The sequence below is a fragment of the Ammospiza nelsoni genome, chromosome 2, assembly GCF_027579445.1.
Source record: "Ammospiza nelsoni isolate bAmmNel1 chromosome 2, bAmmNel1.pri, whole genome shotgun sequence".
Lineage (NCBI taxonomy): Eukaryota > Metazoa > Chordata > Aves > Passeriformes > Passerellidae > Ammospiza > Ammospiza nelsoni.
Genome location: NC_080634.1, coordinates 33,793,865 through 33,811,361, shown reverse-complemented (window position 1 = coordinate 33,811,361; position 17,497 = coordinate 33,793,865). Strand labels below are relative to the sequence as shown.

The 17,497-nt window shown below is 44.7% G+C and overlaps 2 protein-coding genes across 6 annotated transcripts in view; one reads left to right on the top strand and one right to left on the bottom strand.

Moving 5' to 3' along the window:
• Window positions 1-5,180: 5,180 nt before the first annotated feature.
• Window positions 5,181-15,868, bottom strand: AAMDC (adipogenesis associated Mth938 domain containing). 3 transcript variants are annotated; one of them, XM_059467140.1, is made up of 4 exons: window positions 15,849-15,868; window positions 10,815-10,965; window positions 6,273-6,368; window positions 5,181-5,539 (listed from the first exon to the last, which is right to left on the bottom strand). In XM_059467140.1, the coding sequence occupies exons 2-4, from the start codon at window positions 10,944-10,946 to the stop codon at window positions 5,399-5,401; spliced, it is 369 nt and encodes a 122-aa protein (XP_059323123.1). In that variant the 5' UTR covers window positions 10,947-10,965; window positions 15,849-15,868; the 3' UTR covers window positions 5,181-5,398. The 3 variants fall into 3 exon arrangements, with proteins under 3 accessions (XP_059323123.1, XP_059323124.1, XP_059323122.1); XM_059467141.1 differs by lacking the exon at window positions 15,849-15,868 and adding an exon at window positions 13,715-14,148 and having other exon boundaries at window positions 5,181-5,532; XM_059467139.1 differs by lacking the exon at window positions 15,849-15,868 and adding an exon at window positions 13,715-14,134.
• The window catches only part of RSF1 (remodeling and spacing factor 1), a 61,269-nt gene continuing 58,432 nt past the window's right edge, over window positions 14,661-17,497 (top strand). For 2 of the 3 annotated variants that reach the window (XM_059467137.1, XM_059467136.1), the window contains exon 1: window positions 14,661-15,014. In XM_059467137.1, coding sequence (XP_059323120.1) covers window positions 14,813-15,014 — 202 coding nt within the window. In that variant the 5' untranslated portion in view covers window positions 14,661-14,812. The remainder of the gene's footprint in view (window positions 15,015-17,497) is intronic. The other variant, XM_059467135.1, reaches the window with a different exon arrangement.

Below are 17,497 nucleotides of genomic sequence, written 5' to 3'. Positions count from 1 at the left end.
AGCTCATTACAGACTTTTTCCTTTTTCTTTCCCTCATTTTTGCATTTCACCAGTATTTTGTGCAGTTTGTCATCTCAGTAGTGTTTCTAATTTAGATGGTGTCCATAGGCTCCAGACCAAAATGGATGCTGTGGTAGGCACAGCAGATATTTTCAATATCAAAATTTAGGCATCTTTCTCTCTTTTGCTAAGTACTGGATCAAATTTCTACTATTTTGTTCCCCTCATGATGTCCTTGGTCCCCTTCCATATAACATACCAGGCAAAGAGTGAGTGCCTTCTGTATTGCTGTGAGAATCAGATACTGCAGGGCTGTGGAAAAGTTCTTCCATCTGTAATTTCAAGATGCCTAAAACAAGCTGAAAATGTAAGACTGCTATGAACATTTCCAGTCTGCTAATGAGAGCATTCTGCAGTTGGCTTCTCTTCTGTAGGTTTTTCTCTGATTCCTGGTTTGGATCATGGAAGAAATCACAGCTTTTCCTTTCCTTCTTCAGTTTCACCTGTGCAAGCAGATGACTAATTCATCATCCAGTCTAAGCCTTCCCTCTTTAAGGTTAAAGATCCCCCTGCCTTGTCCTATCACTTCATGCCCTTGTCAAAAGTCCCTCTCCAGCTCTCTTGTAGCCCCTTCAGGTACTGGAAGGAGTTTCAGGTTTCCCCAGAGCCATCTCTTCTCCAGGCTGAACAATCCCAACTCTCTCAGCCTGTTTCCACAGCAGAGGTGCTCCAGCCCTTTCAGCATTTTCATGGTCTCCTCTGGACTTACTCCACATGTCAATACCCTTATGTTGGGGGCCCAGGGCTGGATGCAGCACTACAGGTGGGGTCTCACCAGGGTGGAGCAGAGGGGGAGAATCCCCTCCCTTGGCCTGCTGCCCACATGCAGCCCAGAGAGGCAGATGAGTCCTTTGAGCTGCCAGGGCACGTTGTTGAGTCATGCTAAGCTGCTCACCCACCAACACGCCCAAGGTGCTGCCTGTCAGAGCTGCTCTCGATCCATTCTCCACCCAGGCTGTGTATGTGTATGCATACTGCCCATTTTGCACCATGGTCCAACATATGGGGAATTGGAAAAGAAATCTGCATTAAAAGCAAGGCTTATTGTAGTTGCTGAGATCCAGATGTTTACTTTTTGTTCCCATCCCCAGGTTTGAGACATTAAGGTTTTTCTGCTCTCAAAAATACCAGAGTTCATGCTCTGTGTTGTCTCAGAGGCACTCATGCCATTCACCCATTGTCCTTTAATTCTGGATAATTGTTGGGCTTCTGCACTGCAATAGCCTATAAGATGATTGATCTCAGAATGAAAAGAAAAACAAAGGGCTCTAGTCATGCACAAAGATAATTTGCATCTTTCATCCCTGTTGAAGGGGGAACAGAGGGCTTCAAATGACAGTCACCCAAGTATGGGGAGTTTCTGTTCTCTCAGGTGGTTCCAAGTCTAGGAACAGTGTGCCAGTACAGCTGCAGCCACAGGGAGATTAAGCAATTTACAAAGGAAGGGCAAGTAATTTGCTAAGAACCAAGGATGTTCAAACACCCCTCACCTCTGCGTTGTACCTGCTAGTTAGATGGAAGCAAGAGGGAAAAGAATCTGGCAGAGCAAGTAGAATGCTGACCTCACATGAAAGAGAAGTAAGTTAGTGGTTTGAAAATGTGTTGTCCTGTTTACCATTAACTTTCTGGATTTAATTTAAATAAGGCATCTGTGTATGTGGGAAACCCAGCTTTGAATGCTTTCAGTGGGAGATTCATATCCAGATTGCTGAAGTCCAGTGAAATTCATGACACAAATTTGGAAGTAAACAATTCAATTACTGAGTCAAGAGCTCAAAAAACAATGCATAAGTGTATTGGGAGCAAAGTTGAAGCTTATGAGACGTTAACTCAGACCTGGTGTGGCTTTCACCTATCTTATTTTAGAAAGGACCAAAAAAATGTAAATGGGCAGGGACACTCACTGCAAAAAGTACAAAGCAAGTTCTTGGGAAGATGAATGAACAGGGTATGCATCTAAATCACGACTGCATGACATCACTGAATCATTTAGATTGGAAAAAACCTCTAAGACCATGGAGTCCAACCATAAACCTAGCACTACCACACCCACACTAAGCCGTGGCCCCAGGTGCCACATCCACGCACCTTTTGAACACTGCCAGGGATGATGACTTCCACTTGCCTGGGTAGCCTGTTCCAAAGCCTGGCAACACTTTTGGGAAAGATATTTTTTCCTAATATCCAATTTAAATCTCCTCTGGTGCAACTTAAGACTGTTTCTTGTCCTGTCACTTCTTAGTGACACTCCAGTGACAACACTCTCCTCTCAGGCAGTTGTAGAGAGCAATAAGGTCCCTCCTGAGCATCCTTTTCTTCAGGCTAAACATCCCCAGCTCCCTCAGGCTGCTCCTCATCAGACTTGCCCTCTCCACCATCCTGTACTGGTCATCATCTTGGGTTCAAGCTCATAGAGATGATTTCCTCTGAAATCCTGTCTTGTCTAAGTTAGAATCACTTTTTAAATCTTATTTCACTGGCATCTTCCATTTTATTCTTAGTAACAGGCAGTGGGAATGCAGAAAAGCTGTCTTTTTACTTTACAGTTGGCTAATGCAGCATCAGCGGGACCTCAAAATATAAAGTTTTAAGGCTTGCGGATGCCAGGCTTTGCACAAATGCTGCCCAATGTCCCTTAAAAATGCTGCTCGTGTTGCATTCGGTGTCTGTGAGCCTTTTATGGCCTGTTCCTGCGGGCTGCCAGCTCACACATGCTGCTTCACAAAGATAAAGGCTGGGGACTGACCCGCTCGGTGGCAGAGCAGCTGGGGTGGAATCTTCCTGGCTCCCAGCCCAGCCGCAGCTCGGCTTTCATTTCAGCGGCAGGGTGGGAGTTCACTGCCTACTGGGAGATCGTTTTCCTGGTGGGAGGCAGAGCAGTGGTGGATGTGAGAAATCCTGCCCTACAAAAGTGCATTCCCATGATTTGGGCTATGAGCCCGTAATTTTAACAAATTATTTATGGCTCTTGCTGAAAGCAGCAATTTAACAAAGATACCAGTTTGAGCTCTGCTGGAATTTTTTGATGAATCAATCCCAGCTGCTTCCACCATCTAGCAAAGCAATTTCAGGCACCAAGAAGGAAATCGGGCTTTCAGTGACTGGAGCAGCCCAAGTGGAACAGATGCTATTGTGGGAACTGACAGTGCTGACTCAGGAAGCTGTGACGAGAGCAGCAAGAGAAGACATGGATGGAAAAACTTGCAGCAAATTATCTCCTTGTTGACACCAAAATTTTGTACTGGTGCTGGGGAAACTTAGCAGTTTACCTTTAAAAAAATAAATCCATTTCTTTGCACACTGCAGCTCCCTGTTTTGGAAGTGGAATCTTCTGCATCCTACCAGTTGCCAAATGAAGGGAAGAATTAAGAGGCTGCAGCACAAAGCTGGGTAGGGTACACCTCAGTCAGCTGGTAATGCAAAACAAGGTCTGCTCCCTGTGTGCCTTTTGGGAGGACAGATCATGTGGCGGCGGCAGGGTGAGGAGCCCACAGTATTTGTCTCAAATGCAGGACCTCAGCTAAGCAGTTTTGGTGAATGTGGCATCACCAATAATGTGCCACATTAACATGAAAATATGTTACAAAAAAAAAAGTAAAAAACAGACCTGGAAGAGAAAGATAAGGTGTTTGCTCGACTTCTCCTAACGGTGTAATGCGCATGGTTCCATTTTTTTAAGTACTGCAGTGTTTTCTCAGCCAAAGCATTACCAAGCCTCTTCCCATTTGAGGCTGCCTTAAGGCCCAGAAGCTCCTAAAATAAAACAAATATATGACCATGATCAAGAAAGTCAAACCGCCTTCACTATCAGATAACATTTAGTGCAAAAAGTCTCCACACTCTGTGGGCTGGTAGGAACTCATTCTGCTGGCATTCCCTCAGGGTGACCACAGTCCTCTGGGTCAGTAGTTCACCTCCTCCTTCACACCAGGCAAGTTGTGCAGAAAAATGTCACAGCAGCTACAATGAGCATTATACCAGCTGCTGTGTCAGACAACACAGATGCAGCTGGAAAGGCAGTTCCTGCTGGGTTATGTAAGATTTTGCCTCAAATGTAGCTACACTAACAGAAAACATTGCTGTCATTAGGAGACTGCAAGATAAAACTTTCACTTTCCCTTTGCTTTTACATCGCTCTGTATTTTATCAGATAAAAGGTTCTAAATGATTACTAGAGCAAATAGCAGAAAAAGAACATAGTATTCTGTGTGCCTTGGGAAAGTTATTGTGCTCTCCTATCAATCTAAGCCTCTCTACTACTGCTTAGGTAGCTCCAAGTGCCTCAGGGCTTTTACCATTTTGTCTTGGTACTTTCCTTAATACACACAGAATTAATATGCACAGAGCAATAAATGGTGAGCCTGGTGGGGAAAAAATCTACAATAGGTAGAACTTGTGACTGGCAATATTGATAGAAGCCCACCAGGAACAGCAACCAAGAGAACTGTTTGAATCTTCAGTGTAATAATGTTTGTTGGAACAACATTTAAATCATCAGATAATGATGACCAGTAACAAGTCTCACACGCATCCCCAGCTTGCCAGCAGTACCTTGCTAGCAGCAATTCAGACTGATTTTCTACATATCAATGTTTTATGCTGCAAACTCTAGCTTTGTAACTCATGTTTCTGATTATTTTAAGCATGTAAGAACTTCTGAATAGATACTTATTAGACAGCTCAATCCTCAAAACTGGCAGTTAATAAGAAAATTTTTAAGGCCCAGGTTTTATGCTTATACCCTGCTGACATTTTTTCCCCTTTTTCAGGCTCAATGAAAAATTTAAAAGTGCTCTATTATGTGATGTTCATAAATTGGCAAATACCATGACTGAGGTCACCTGCAGGAGGTAAAGTTCTATGTTATGGGTTTGCTTTTTAATTTATTTTATTTTTAACTTATTTATCCAGTGGTGGTAAAGTGCTTCTTTACCATCACTTCATATCTACCATTTGATTGTGCTCATCGGCTATTTTATGGCTGCATTCCAGTAGCCAGTAATGTAATAAAAGTATTCAAAATATAATTTCCTGATTTAGTGAACAGGTGATATGTTAAGTAACAAGACTATGGATGGCCTTCAGAGGAAAATTAGGTCAATCTCAACAATACATAGAAATTATTCTGTCATTAAACGATTTAATTACATTAACAGCCCCGCCTTTTGTGAGCCCTCGATTTGTTTAAATCCTGAGCTAATAAACTGTCTTTGCATTTTCGATGGTCAGCGCACAAATGCCTTGGCACGCAAGTTCACACTCCACTGAGTGCAATTTGATCCAGCAGAGGTGTGTCGGTGATTTGGCCGCGGGCCGGGCAGGCGGAATGAGCGGTGCTTCAGCAGGTGGAATGGAAGACCCCGCCCACTCTGACACCCTGAGCAGCCAGGGCATTGTACTCCGCCACTGCCTTCTCCGTTTGCAGCACCAGCACCTCAATCCCGTTCTTCTTCAGATAGTCCACAGTGGATGCTGGAACCTCGGAAGAGAAAAGAAATCACAAAAGCAAGAATCAGATTATTTTCCCCTTAAACTGTAAAAAAACCAGACACATACCATTTGTTAAACATGACTTAAGTCATTGCCAGTAGCCAAAATGACAATGCTCAGATAGGTCTAAGATTGATTTAATTTTTTTTCTCTTCAATAAAGCTGCTTTTATACACATAGCTCCCCTACCTCCTTAGCACACTTTAAAATGTGGTCCTCTCTTACAAAAATAAATAGAATTGAAGCTAAAGGAATTTAATCTAAAGAAGGTGTTATTCATCCCACCAGAAAGCTAAAGACTTGCTTCTCACCGAGTAAAGCTCAGCACTTCTGATCTGAGCTTTCTGTAGCTAGTTTATCTGCTGAAATGACACCCTGGCAACAATTGTGACAAGAATGCCTAATTACCAAAGTATTTACAGCAGGCTAGAGAGCCAGTTATAACCTATTGCAAGAGGAGGGGACTAATGACATTCTGAAAAATTCTTCTTGTTTCATTTGCTCCTGTAGCAGAACATAAACCTGTTTACTGCTTGGCATGGACACTAATACAGAGGAGCTCAAATGATGTTTCTTTCAGGACCTGAGGGACCCCTGACAGGAGCTGATCCTCAATCTTTTTCCCTCAGTGAAGCATCATCGATTTAATTTTTTTCCTCCTAATCAGAGGGAGAGGGAAAACAAACAGTTCTTTTTATGCTTGTCACAGCACAAAAACCTACCTGCAAAGCCTCACTCATGCCACGACCAATCACCACAGTTTTAACTCCCTTCTTGACGACTTCTTCAAGGTCAGCTGGCTGCACTCCTGGAGAATGCTAAGTGTCAGGGAAGGAAAATAATAGTCTGTGTACTGACAGCATCAGGCAGGAAAGCTGTGTCTGTGTGTCCTGAGCACAGAGCAGCAGGGTAAATTAGCAGAACCAGAATGTAACACAACTCTCTTCTGTACATACACACAGTAGATAACATTAGAAACTGAACAAGGTATTTAATATGCAGATGAAGGATGATAATTATTTGATTGATGGCAGGATTATAATTCCTTATTAAATAATCAAAACTAAAAAGATGCATTACAAATTTCTTAAACTTTTATGTCTTAACTTCTGGCATTTTATAAATATTAACAGTTAAGGTGAAATCAATAAATTGCAACAATACTGTTGTTTGATTTCAAAATAACAAAATCTGCTTGAAAGAAAGACGGTTCCACGCCAAAGTTTCCTCACTTTAAATACAAAGAACTCCTCAGATAATTGAAATTATTAATTAATTTTCTTGTTTACTTTGCAAATCTCACTAAAGAGGACTGAAATTTATTGGGTAACTTAATTTCAGTTAACAGCTTGGATTTCTGCAATATTCTTTATTTTGAGAAAAGAATATTTGAATCCAAACGCCTCAGAGAAAGAAGTAACTTACACAGCACATTAACAGATGTTTTAAAAACTACACCCACTTACTGCTATTATGCTTTAAACATATGAATGCATAAACACACCTATAATGTTAATATAAAACATTATTATGTTACCCTAATTCTCCTCCTGGATTCAGTTTCTATCTGTCTCCATGTGGTCAAGAGTAAGATACTGGACATCCTGTGGCTATAATTTGGCCCCTCTTTGGTGTGTATTTTTAAAACATAAATATTATTTATGTTTTAAAGACATATTTAAACATTATTATAAGAAATAATATTACTATTTATTATTTTATATAATAACATTATTTTATTAGATTTATGTCTAATTATATAAAATATAATTAATATTTTATATTATAACAGGCAATAATATTTATTAGTATAATATTATTATAAATATTTAAAATATTAATTATGTTTTAAGTAATAATCCTCCTTTTTATTTTAAGTAGAATTCTGAAGTTCAGAAGTTTTTGAGAGGTCTGAGTTTCTCACTTGAAGCAGCTAATGCCACGGTGGACTCATGGAGAATGGGGCAAGTAAGACTTTCCCAGCTAAAACAAACACATGAGCTCCTAAAGCTGCAGGTGAAAAAAGCCTTGCACTGTAGAGTGCCACTTCCAATGCATAAAATAAACTTATTCCACAAGAAAGTCTTTAGCATGGCTGATGTCTGAAATTTCAGTAAAAGAGATGATTCACCTTTATGGTTCTCCAAGTTCACAGAATCTTAGAACACCTCAAGTTGGAAGGGATCCATGAGAATCATTCACAGGACTATCTTAAGCTAAGCCACGACTTAAGAGCACCATCCAGACGCTTCTGGAACTCCGACAAGCTTGCTCTGTAACCACATCCCGTGGTAGAGCCCATTCCAGAGCCTGAGCATCCTCTGGGTGGAAAGCCTTCATCCTGACACCCTCTCAGCTTGACTCCATTGCCATGGGTCCTACTGCTGGTCACCAGAGAGATCAACACCTTGCCTGCGCTGCCCTGCCTCTGGAAAGTGTAGACTGTGATGAGGTCAGCCCTCAGCCTCCTCTTCTCCAAGATGAACAAGCCAAATGCCCTCAGCTGCTCCTCATAAGCTTTGCCCTCAAGGCCTTTCAGCACCTTCATCACCCTCCTTGGAACACAGTCTAACAGTCTGATGTCCTCCTTAGGCTGGGGTGCCCAAAACTGCACACAGAACTTGAGGTGGGGCTGCTGCAGTGCAGAGCAGAGTGGGACAAGCACGTCCTTCAGTGTGCTGTGCTTGACACACTCCAGGACACGTCTGGCCCTTTGGGCTGCCAGGACCATGGGCTGTGTTCCCCTTAGTCCATTTACATTCCATACCCACACCTGGAATTCAGAACTCACTTGCATAGGCAGAGCTTTCTCAGACCAAATCACTCTAAGTGCTTGTTTGTGACGGAATAGGCAATGCTTTTCCTTTGGGGTTTTTTAAGTAGACTCAAAACTTAGACAAGAAGAATTGGTGTGTTTTACTGCAATTACAATAATTAGATTCTGGAGAAGGTTTGCTGTCACGTGAGAAGCTCTCCTGAGACATTAAAGCCACGGAACAAAAGGATTTTCTTTGGTTACACAGGACACTTTGATGCTAGCAAGAAACTACTGTTGCTACAGAAAACATGTAACATGATGAAATAACTGTATCATTGTTGATTTGACAGCAGATTTTCTTGCCTGCTCTGTTCTCTGGCCTGCATTTCAGCAATACCTATGTCTTTTCTCCTGCCATTAGCAGATGGCACTGAAATGCAGCCAGCCAGGGAGAGAGGGTGCCATTCATCCCCAAGGGTTAAGGCCACAATAACTGTTAGTGCCCAGTTACAGAACCTTGCAGGGCCAGTCATACAATTTTCCTGATGAAAAAATGCTTCACTAGACAGCAGTGTGAAAGCAGAGGAGGAAAGGAAGCAATTTATTTCCAACTAGAGTGCAGGACATGACCAGCACTGCTTGTTTTCCACACTTCAGTTCCAGCTACCTCCAGGAAAAACATGCTTAAGGAAAGTAGGCAAACAACTCCATCTTTAAAAAACTAGGCAGAAAATGCAGCTGATGAATCTCACAGTTTCCAGTGCTGACAAAATTAAATTTTTGACAGTTCTTCCTCAACATTGGAGATGCAGTCTAGAAAAAGCTTAGTTCTATTCTTAATATTTGTTGTTTGCTATTTCTTTTCAAAGAAAATCACCTCACTCCTCAGCTGCAAGGATAGAACTGACCTAAAGCAGGAGCTTTACAAGTGATTTACATAAGATCTTACTTTAGATATGCACTTTTTACTTCCTGATTAAATAAAAAGGATGCCAGAAAACCTAGTTCTCCAGAGAACCCAACTATTCTTTTTCTCCTCCAATTTTAATTTAACATTGTTAAATTAACATTGTTTTTCAAGTCCTCTAAAAACTTACGGATTTAAATGTTTTACTTGTGACAAGAAGATATTCCTTGTTAGAAACTTTCAAAAGAAAGCACAGCCTCCTAAATGTTAGTAAGTGCCTATAATTTGAAACCAAAGTTTTCCAGTGGTTGGAATATAAAAATGTGGTTGAGATGGGAACTAGTTGGGAACTTTTTGGCTATTGTTACCTGTTCTGCTTCTCCAGCCATGTGCATATAAAGCACAAAAATTATATTGTCAAACAAGCAGACAGCAACTCTCCCACAAAACCCAGCCCTTTGAACAGCCAGTGAAAACTTATTTTTAAATAAGCAGGCCATAAATGAAATACATTTTAAAAGGTTACATACACAGCTACCTTTTTCTCTGCAAGGTGCAGATATCTGCATGACAACAACACCTTTCTCTTGGTGTTATATATTCTGCATAAACTGAACTCTGACAGGTTAAAAAAATTCTATTCTCCCAAAGATTACAGATGAAGTTGCAAAGCCAAATGCTTTGTGTTTCAGTTGTGTCAAAATGAATCCAAGAGAGCTGCATCCTCTGCATTGATATGGCTGCAGGTGCTGGGCCTGGTCACTACACTGCTATTTTGTGCTTTAACTCTTGCTTCCAAAGTGTAGAACTTCTTTTTTCCTAGCCAATCATCTATCCCAGTGCAAGTCATAATATGGGGAGAATTATCAACATCAAGTTCCCATCATAGCAATATTTGCTATACTGCTTCTAAATCAGAAACACCAATACTGCTCCATGCACTTCCTTCCAATTCTGATTGCATTTAGAGATAAACTTTAAGGGCAAGCACTTAGCATATGGCTACCAAGAGAAGTCACTGTGTGATTAGCCTGACCATGAGCTTTTCACAGAGAAAATAGTGCATGAGACACTGTATCTGCATATTTCTCCTCTGAAATATGTACAAGGGACCCCAAGGAAAAGGATAAAAACTAAACCACATGCAATGCTGTCTTCCAAACACGCAAGGTCAGCTACTGTCTATTTATTTTTTGACTTTTCATAATTTCTTTTCCTATCTCACTCAAGATAACTTCTGTTTAGATAGTCTGAAGAGAGGTTGTTACGGTTATCTTACGAAAACTGCACTCTTAGACAGATGAGGAATATTGTTTGAGAGCTCTAAGGTATGTGAGAGCTGTCTGGTGAGGGTGGCTGTCAGAGCTCAGGGCAACAATTGCTATATCCTGTTGCGTGTAGGACACAGTGGGGCTGCAGCCCTCTGACCCCTCCACAAAGTCACCTCCAAAACATACACTCAGTTCTTACCAGGAAAATCTAATGGCTAGATGAAAGAAAAAGGCAGCTCACTGAATTTCTGTCTGTAGCTTTAACACTGTTCTCTGGACCATTCTGAGAGTCCTGTTTTAAATGCAAGGTACTAACCAGCAAACTTACATTAGTCCCGGTTTCTCGCCAATCCCATGTCCGGCTTCCTCCCGGCCATACTTTGCAGTCCTTATACGTTGTAGAGCAGCCCTTCACCTTCATCTGACCCCAAGAAAGGGAAGCAATTTCAGGGGAAGACATCACAAAGCAGAACTGAAGTCTGGAAAAAGGATATTTAATACTTAACATCAGGCCAACATATGCAGCACGTTAATAAAAACGGAAAATTCTGTCCTCGCCCCAAGGAGCTAGGAAGGAGATGCTGTTACAGACTTTATCCACGTGGTTTTGTGACAACAGACTTGAACTGAGGATCAGCAGATCTGTTGAATTACCAGTCCTCTTGGGGATTTTGTGCAGGATTTTGGGCAAATCATTTTGTGTGCTAAATCTGTTCAAGTATTGGATGTTCAACTTTTAAAACTATCAACAGGGATCAGATCCCAGAATATCCTCTCACATCTGGGTTTTAATCTTCTCTCCAAAATGAACAATAAGGATGATAATAATTTCCTAAAATATCATAAATCTGCACTATTTCATTGGCCACTTTCTTCTTTTACCATTAAAGTGGTAAATGAGGTTAAAAGGAATTGCCAAACAAACCCAAACCCAACAGTAAAGCCATGAACCAGAGTGTCACTGTCACATTGCTACAGAAAACAAGACTTTCAGGGGTGTAAAGGGGTCGAGCCTTTCCCCAGACACTGCTGACAGAGAGCAAGTCTCCCAGGATTATATATCCAAATAAAAACTTGTCTAATTGTTTGACTTCCATCTTCATTGTTTCAACTTAAATCCATTGTTTCTAATCCTTTCTATTGGGGACAAGTAGAGCAGCTTAATCTTTGTCTTTTTCGCCTTTTTTTGTTTGTTTGTTTGTTTTCTTGATGATTTCACACAGTATTTTTCTTTTATTTCATTTAGATTAAATAAACATCCCCTCAGTCATGTTTTCTAAGTCTCTGCTTATTTTCTCCCTTTCTCCTTTAGCAGCCAACCACTGGTACACATCTTCCTTTGATGTCTGTTGCCTGGAACTTGCCAGAGCCTTATCAGTGCCCCTGTATCCCAAGTGTTTTGGTGAGCCCTGCAGCGATGTTGGGATCTGCTTCCACAACCACTGCTGGGCACCAGCAGGGCAGGGACCCTGCCTCACAAACTCCCTGTCAGCTCCCCACAGAAACCTTCCCCTCCTCAAAGTCCCCCAGGTACTGCAGGCTGATTGCTGTGGTGATTCTGGCACTGGATGCAAAGAGAGGAATCACAGCGTGATGATCCCCTGGAAATGCTTTGGACTAGCATGGCAGTCCACTGACACCTCTCCAGGGCAGAGTCACCTTTCTGCCCTTCCAATTCACATGGTCTGAAATCCCCATTTTGAAGAAAATTTTATGTTTCTCCAGTAAAAAAGGTCCACCTCTGCCTAATCCAGAACATCTCTGTGGCAGATCCTTCCAGATACACAGATTCTCTCCCTTTATTGTTTAATTGTTTACATTCACCAGGATTGAACAGTTTGAATTAATTACATGAACCCTGGCAGCACAGATTAAAGGCACTGCCCTTGCAAAAGATAAATCTTGGCATGACCACGCTTCCAGTCCTCCTGGAAGCCTCCCTTCCTGTCTTGCACGTGCTACAAAAGATGCAGCACTGCCAGACAGGACGTGCTCTCCTTGGATTGCCAGACGCAGATCTCAGTATCCCACGTGAAACACTGCATGAAGGAAAAAGTGCATTACTCTGGATTCAGCACAGGACTGGGTCTGCCAGAGGTCCAGGGCAATTCTTTTCCTTCTCACTCTTGTGTGGAGTTAGTGGCACATGTGTCCTGTCAAACAGGAAGCAAGGCAAGCACCTACAGGGGACTGAAACTTGCTTGGATTAATTCACTCTAGATTCTCTCATCGCACATCCACGATGCAATGGATTCAAGCAAGGATTTGTAAGACTATTTTTCCAAAGGTCTGCCTGAAGGGATATTCCAGCTGAAGAAACAACCAGCAGTAGTCCCAACAGAATGAAATGAAAGAGTAAAGGCTGAATAAAGCAGCCAGAACCTGGCTCTGAAGAATAAAAATAATTTTGCCTGTGCTACTTTTCAGATGAAATGGTAGAATTAGACCTGGAGGTTAGGCAGAGGTGGATGAACAATAAGATGATCAGGAATATCACCTTCCCCAGTCCAAACAGTATCATAAGGCTGGAACTGTGCAATCAAAGAGCCAAAAAACTGCAAATGAGAGAGCAAGGATTCCATGCTATCTTTTCCAAACAGCATTAAAACAAGTAAACAGCAGAAATGAAGTGACACAACTTACAAGGCACAAATAAAAAATTATCTTCTAAAACCATTTCCCATAATACTGCCAGAGATTATCAGTAAAGCCACTAGAATAAATAAGAATATCTTAGAGTGAGAATGAACTCATTGATAGAAACTTTGGGCATCCTTGGATGTAGAGCATGCTCCAATCACTGAGGAGCAGGAAAATAGCTCTCAAACAAATTATTTTTTTAATTATTCACTGTGAGAAATGTAAAGTATCAAAATATACATTAGCACTTAAGATCAAAAGAGACCTTGAGTTCACTGACTTGCAAGTACAACCTAAAATTGCAATTTCTGCAAACTGCAGTAGTCCAAACACAAAGAGATGAGGAGCAGAAATGGCTAAGGACTCCACAAGCAAAGTCATGAGAGTTTAAAAACATCAGAAATAAAGGAAGTAGAACTCAAAAGGAGGGAAAATGCACGTTTATGTCAGGAGGCTATACTGAAAGAGAGAAACGAAGCGCTGGATAAGGATGGCAGAAGACAAAAGCAGCTGAGAAGGAAGCGGAAGCAAGCTGAGCAATTGAATTGCAGCTGGGCAAGCTGGTGGACTTTAAGAGTGCCAGCGCACCTTTCTTCTGTGGAGGTAACCAGCAACAAATGGAACAAAGAGGTGGACGAGAGCAATGCACCCGATGACATTTTAAGATGCTGCAGAAAGAAAGGAAGTTTTGTAAAATCCAATGGGCAACCTGAGACTGAAGAGGATACAAGGGGAAGAGTAAATCGGTGTGCGTGAAGTTTTGGGCAGAACAAATTCCTGTAAGGTGTCAGAAGGCAATGTGGCTCTCCAGCGCTGCCTGGGAGCAGGGTCAGGAGGAGGGCGACTTCCCATTCCAGGGTATGCAGCAGCCAGAGGAAAGTCAGGATTAAAAACTGACAGGAGGGAGGCAAACAGAAAGGACGGGAGAACTTTAGATCAACTGTGTAGGGAGGGGGAAAGTGTCAAGTTCACGAAGGAGGAAGACACACTTTGGGAATTCGGCAATTCCTTTTCGTTGGGGAGCCTTGTAACGGCAGTTAACCGGGGAGGTCACGGGGAGCTGGTAGTAAGAGAAGAGGGGGAATAGCATTTGGTGAATACAGCGGAGAGAAGCAAGGAGATAAGGACAGAGACCGCTGAGAAGCACCGCGGGAGGGGTGGAGGGAGTGAGTTGGGAAGGAAGGCGCAGTTCAGGACCGCCCGAAGCACGGCCTGGCGTGAGGGGCACAGGGACCGGGACCGGGTCGGGACCGGGACAGCCCCGGCGCGGGCCGCGCGCTCCCGCCCGCTCCCCTCACGGAGGCTCCATCACGCGCCCGCACTCACCGCCCCGCGCGCGCGACCCCACGGCCCCGCCAGGCTCCGCCTCCGCCCGGCCCCGCGGGGAGGGGGCGGGGCCTCCAGGCTGCCAAGCTCTCATTGGACAGCGTTTCCTGCCGGCCCCGCCCTCTGCCAGTTCCGATTGGTCGGTCCGTGGATCTACCCCCGCCCCTGCCCCGCCTTGTTTTCATTCCCCCTCGCCGCGCGCGGCGGAGGGGAGCCGGCTCGCACCGCTCTGGCCGCCGCCCCCTGCCCTCCCCTGCCTTCATCGTCCCCCCGGTGCATTGTGGGATAGTGGCGGCCCGGCCCGGCAGCGCCCCCTCCTCCCTCCCCCTCCCCAGCTCCTTCTCCATCCCCAGGTCCAAGATGGCGGCGGCGGCGGCGGCTCCTCCGGCCCCATCCCCGCCGCCCCCTGCCCCGGCGGGCCCGCGCTGCCCGGGCTCCTGGCCCAACTTCGCCGTTGTCTGCTCCTTCCTTGAGCGCTACGGGGCCCTGCTGGACCTGCCCGAGCTGCCCTTCCCTGAGCTGGAGCGCGTCCTGCAACCGCCGCAGGAGCCAGGAGACCAGGGTAAGCGACTCCCATAGCTCTCCCGCCAGCCCGCTCCGGGGCGGCCGGCTGAGGGGGGCCCGGGGGGCGGAGGGGGGGCCGGGGCTGTCCCCCCCCCGCCTCCTCCCGGCCCCGGGGGTGGAGCGCGCCGAGGGAGAGGAGGGGCCTGGGATTCCCGGGGGGAGGGGAGCCCTCTCTCCCTGTTTTTTTTGGGGGGGGAGCAGCTATTTGTGTGTGTATATTGGGGAGAGAGCTGCCTGCCCCCGCGGCGGGCTCGGGAGAGAGGTGGGGGGACTTCCCCTTCCCCTCTCCTCCCTCTCAGTGCCGCCTGTGACCCCCCTCCGTCCCTCCCTCCCCCCCCGTTTCCCTGGGTTCGTTCCCGAGCTCTGTGCGGGTGGGACTCCTTGCAGAAAACAGGCATAAGACGAAATAACTATTTTCGTTCAGCTTGGCGCTGGTAGCCGGTCTCTCTTCCACCTCCTCCCTTCCCCACAGCTTGGGGGGCGCTTCACAGCCTCTTCCCCCCCTCCCCCCCAATATCTCTGCCCGTTTTTACCTCTCCCCCGAAACAAGAAGGGCACGCACGCACACACATGTGCAAACACATGGGAATGTCCCGATCCCCAGTGAACCCCCCCTCCTTCACCTCGGTGTATCTGGGATGAGGAATGGGGGTCACGGAGAAGCCCTGAGCCCCCCCATGGCTGCTCTTGTGGGCCGTCTCCTCCACACACACACAGCCAGCCATTGTGTGCCACCTCCATCCCTCTCTTCTCTCCCCTCCTCCTCCCCCATCCCCTCTTCCAGTTGCGGGGGGGACAAGCTGTGTGCTCGCTGCCGCTCCCCCGCCGCCACCTGAGACGTGCGAGCTGAAGGCACAGGTTATGCACTCCGCTGTTTGCTTCCGAGCTGCTCTCGCTCTCCTCTCCTCCCTCTCCAGGAGCAGCTTTGGCTGCCAGACTCTCTAATCCCGGCTGCCCGCGGTGGATGCGGAGGGCCCGGGCCGAGAGAGCAGCCTGGGCAAGGAGGGCTGTGTGGGGGCGGCCGCAGGAATACAGAGGGGAGGGAGCTTGTTGCTCTTGATCTCTTGTCTCTGTTATTCGTTCGGTTGTTGCCTCTGCACTCTTGCCACATAGGGAGCCCGTGCTGCGCACGGCGCATGCTCGGCGCGGCCCCTTGGAAACTTCCTGCTGCTGGAGGAGCCCGGCTCGGGGCTGCTCCTGCTCCGGCAGCCGCTGCTCCCCCCAAAACGCGCTCGCCCTCGCCTCCTTCCCGCCGAGCCCACCCTGCCTGCGGCGGGGAAGGGGGCTTATGTGATTAAATCGGCGTGTAGGCCTTTCCTCATAGAAAGGAAGTTGTATTTTGCTAAGTGCAGGTGTCCTTTGAATTCACAGCAGCCACGGTTGAAACAGAGTGAAATATAATTAATATGTTTCCTCCTCGTGTTGTCTGTCAATATGAAAGAGACAGCTGAAATCTACAAAATTCTTAAAACAGGGTTAGCTTTGTGGAAAAACTTATGTTTTGATTCAATTCCCCACCACTCCTGTACCTCTTACCTTATATGAAGGATTGTATCGTTTTTGAGAAACCACTTAGAAAAAATGTTGTTTTCTTAAACTGTTGCAAAACTTATTAATAAAAACCACCAACACATTTAAAAGTTTGAATTTTTAGTGAAAACAGTAATTTTAAAGTGGTGTTTGCAAAGAAAACTTAATGTTCTTACTGTGTTGCATGGAGTGGATATATAAAAGTAATTTAGTTGTGTGAGCTGCAAAATAAATTAAACTGAAAGGGTGAGATAGTGGCCTGTGTTTTAAAAATATGCATATTATTAAAAATATGCTTATTATTATGCATATATAATATGCATTAAAAAACCCTCAAACACCATAATTTCTGATGACTTTTAGTTGCATGATGGGGGTTGTCAACAGGGTGGTGTTTACTGCATGACTCTTTTCTAAAAAGATTTCAAATTACTTCTCTTATGGAGTTTGCTTTATGGGTTGATTTGATACTTGTCAAATGTTTAAACTTTTCTTTGTATCGCCCTTCCTGTTTGGCAAGGGACAGGTTATTTTCCCTGCTTTAGAACAGTCCCCCCAAATGGGAGCAGATGCAGCTTCTGAAAATGTAATGTCTGAAGTTGTGGGGTTCTTTGCTTGTGCCTGGTGTAGCTGATGTAACTGTAGAGATAATTCTCATCTCTATAAAAGAAAGAGTGGAGGTGTGAAAAACAAACTTGGATAATTCTTGATGTTTTGTCTGATAGTTGGTGGGTGTCTTGGATATCTTTTCCTTTGATAAAACCAACTTGTTGGGCTTGGTCTGTGGTCCTGGGCTATGGTACACATTATTGCTGGTGTGTTTTACATTTTTGGGAAAATAGCTGCAGTGACTAGGTTTCTCTACTGATATTTGCTTCAGGTAGCCCTCAAGGTGGTGTTTTTAAGGGTACAAGTCATAAAGTTGCTAAACACTGATGGAAAACTGAAGGG

Excerpts from the sequence above, each read along its gene's own strand:
- AAMDC (XM_059467139.1), bottom strand. The coding sequence starts at position 13,785 with ATGTCATCGGGTGCATTGCTCTCGTCCACCTCTTTGTTCCATTTGTTG. Across the intron at positions 10,966-13,714 it reads GTTACCTCCACAGAAGAAAG|ACTTCAGTTCTGCTTTGTGA; the intron begins GTGCGCTGGCAC and ends TCCTTTTTCCAG. Across the intron at positions 6,369-10,814 it reads GGCGAGAAACCGGGACTAAT|CATTCTCCAGGAGTGCAGCC; the intron begins GTAAGTTTGCTG and ends CCTGACACTTAG.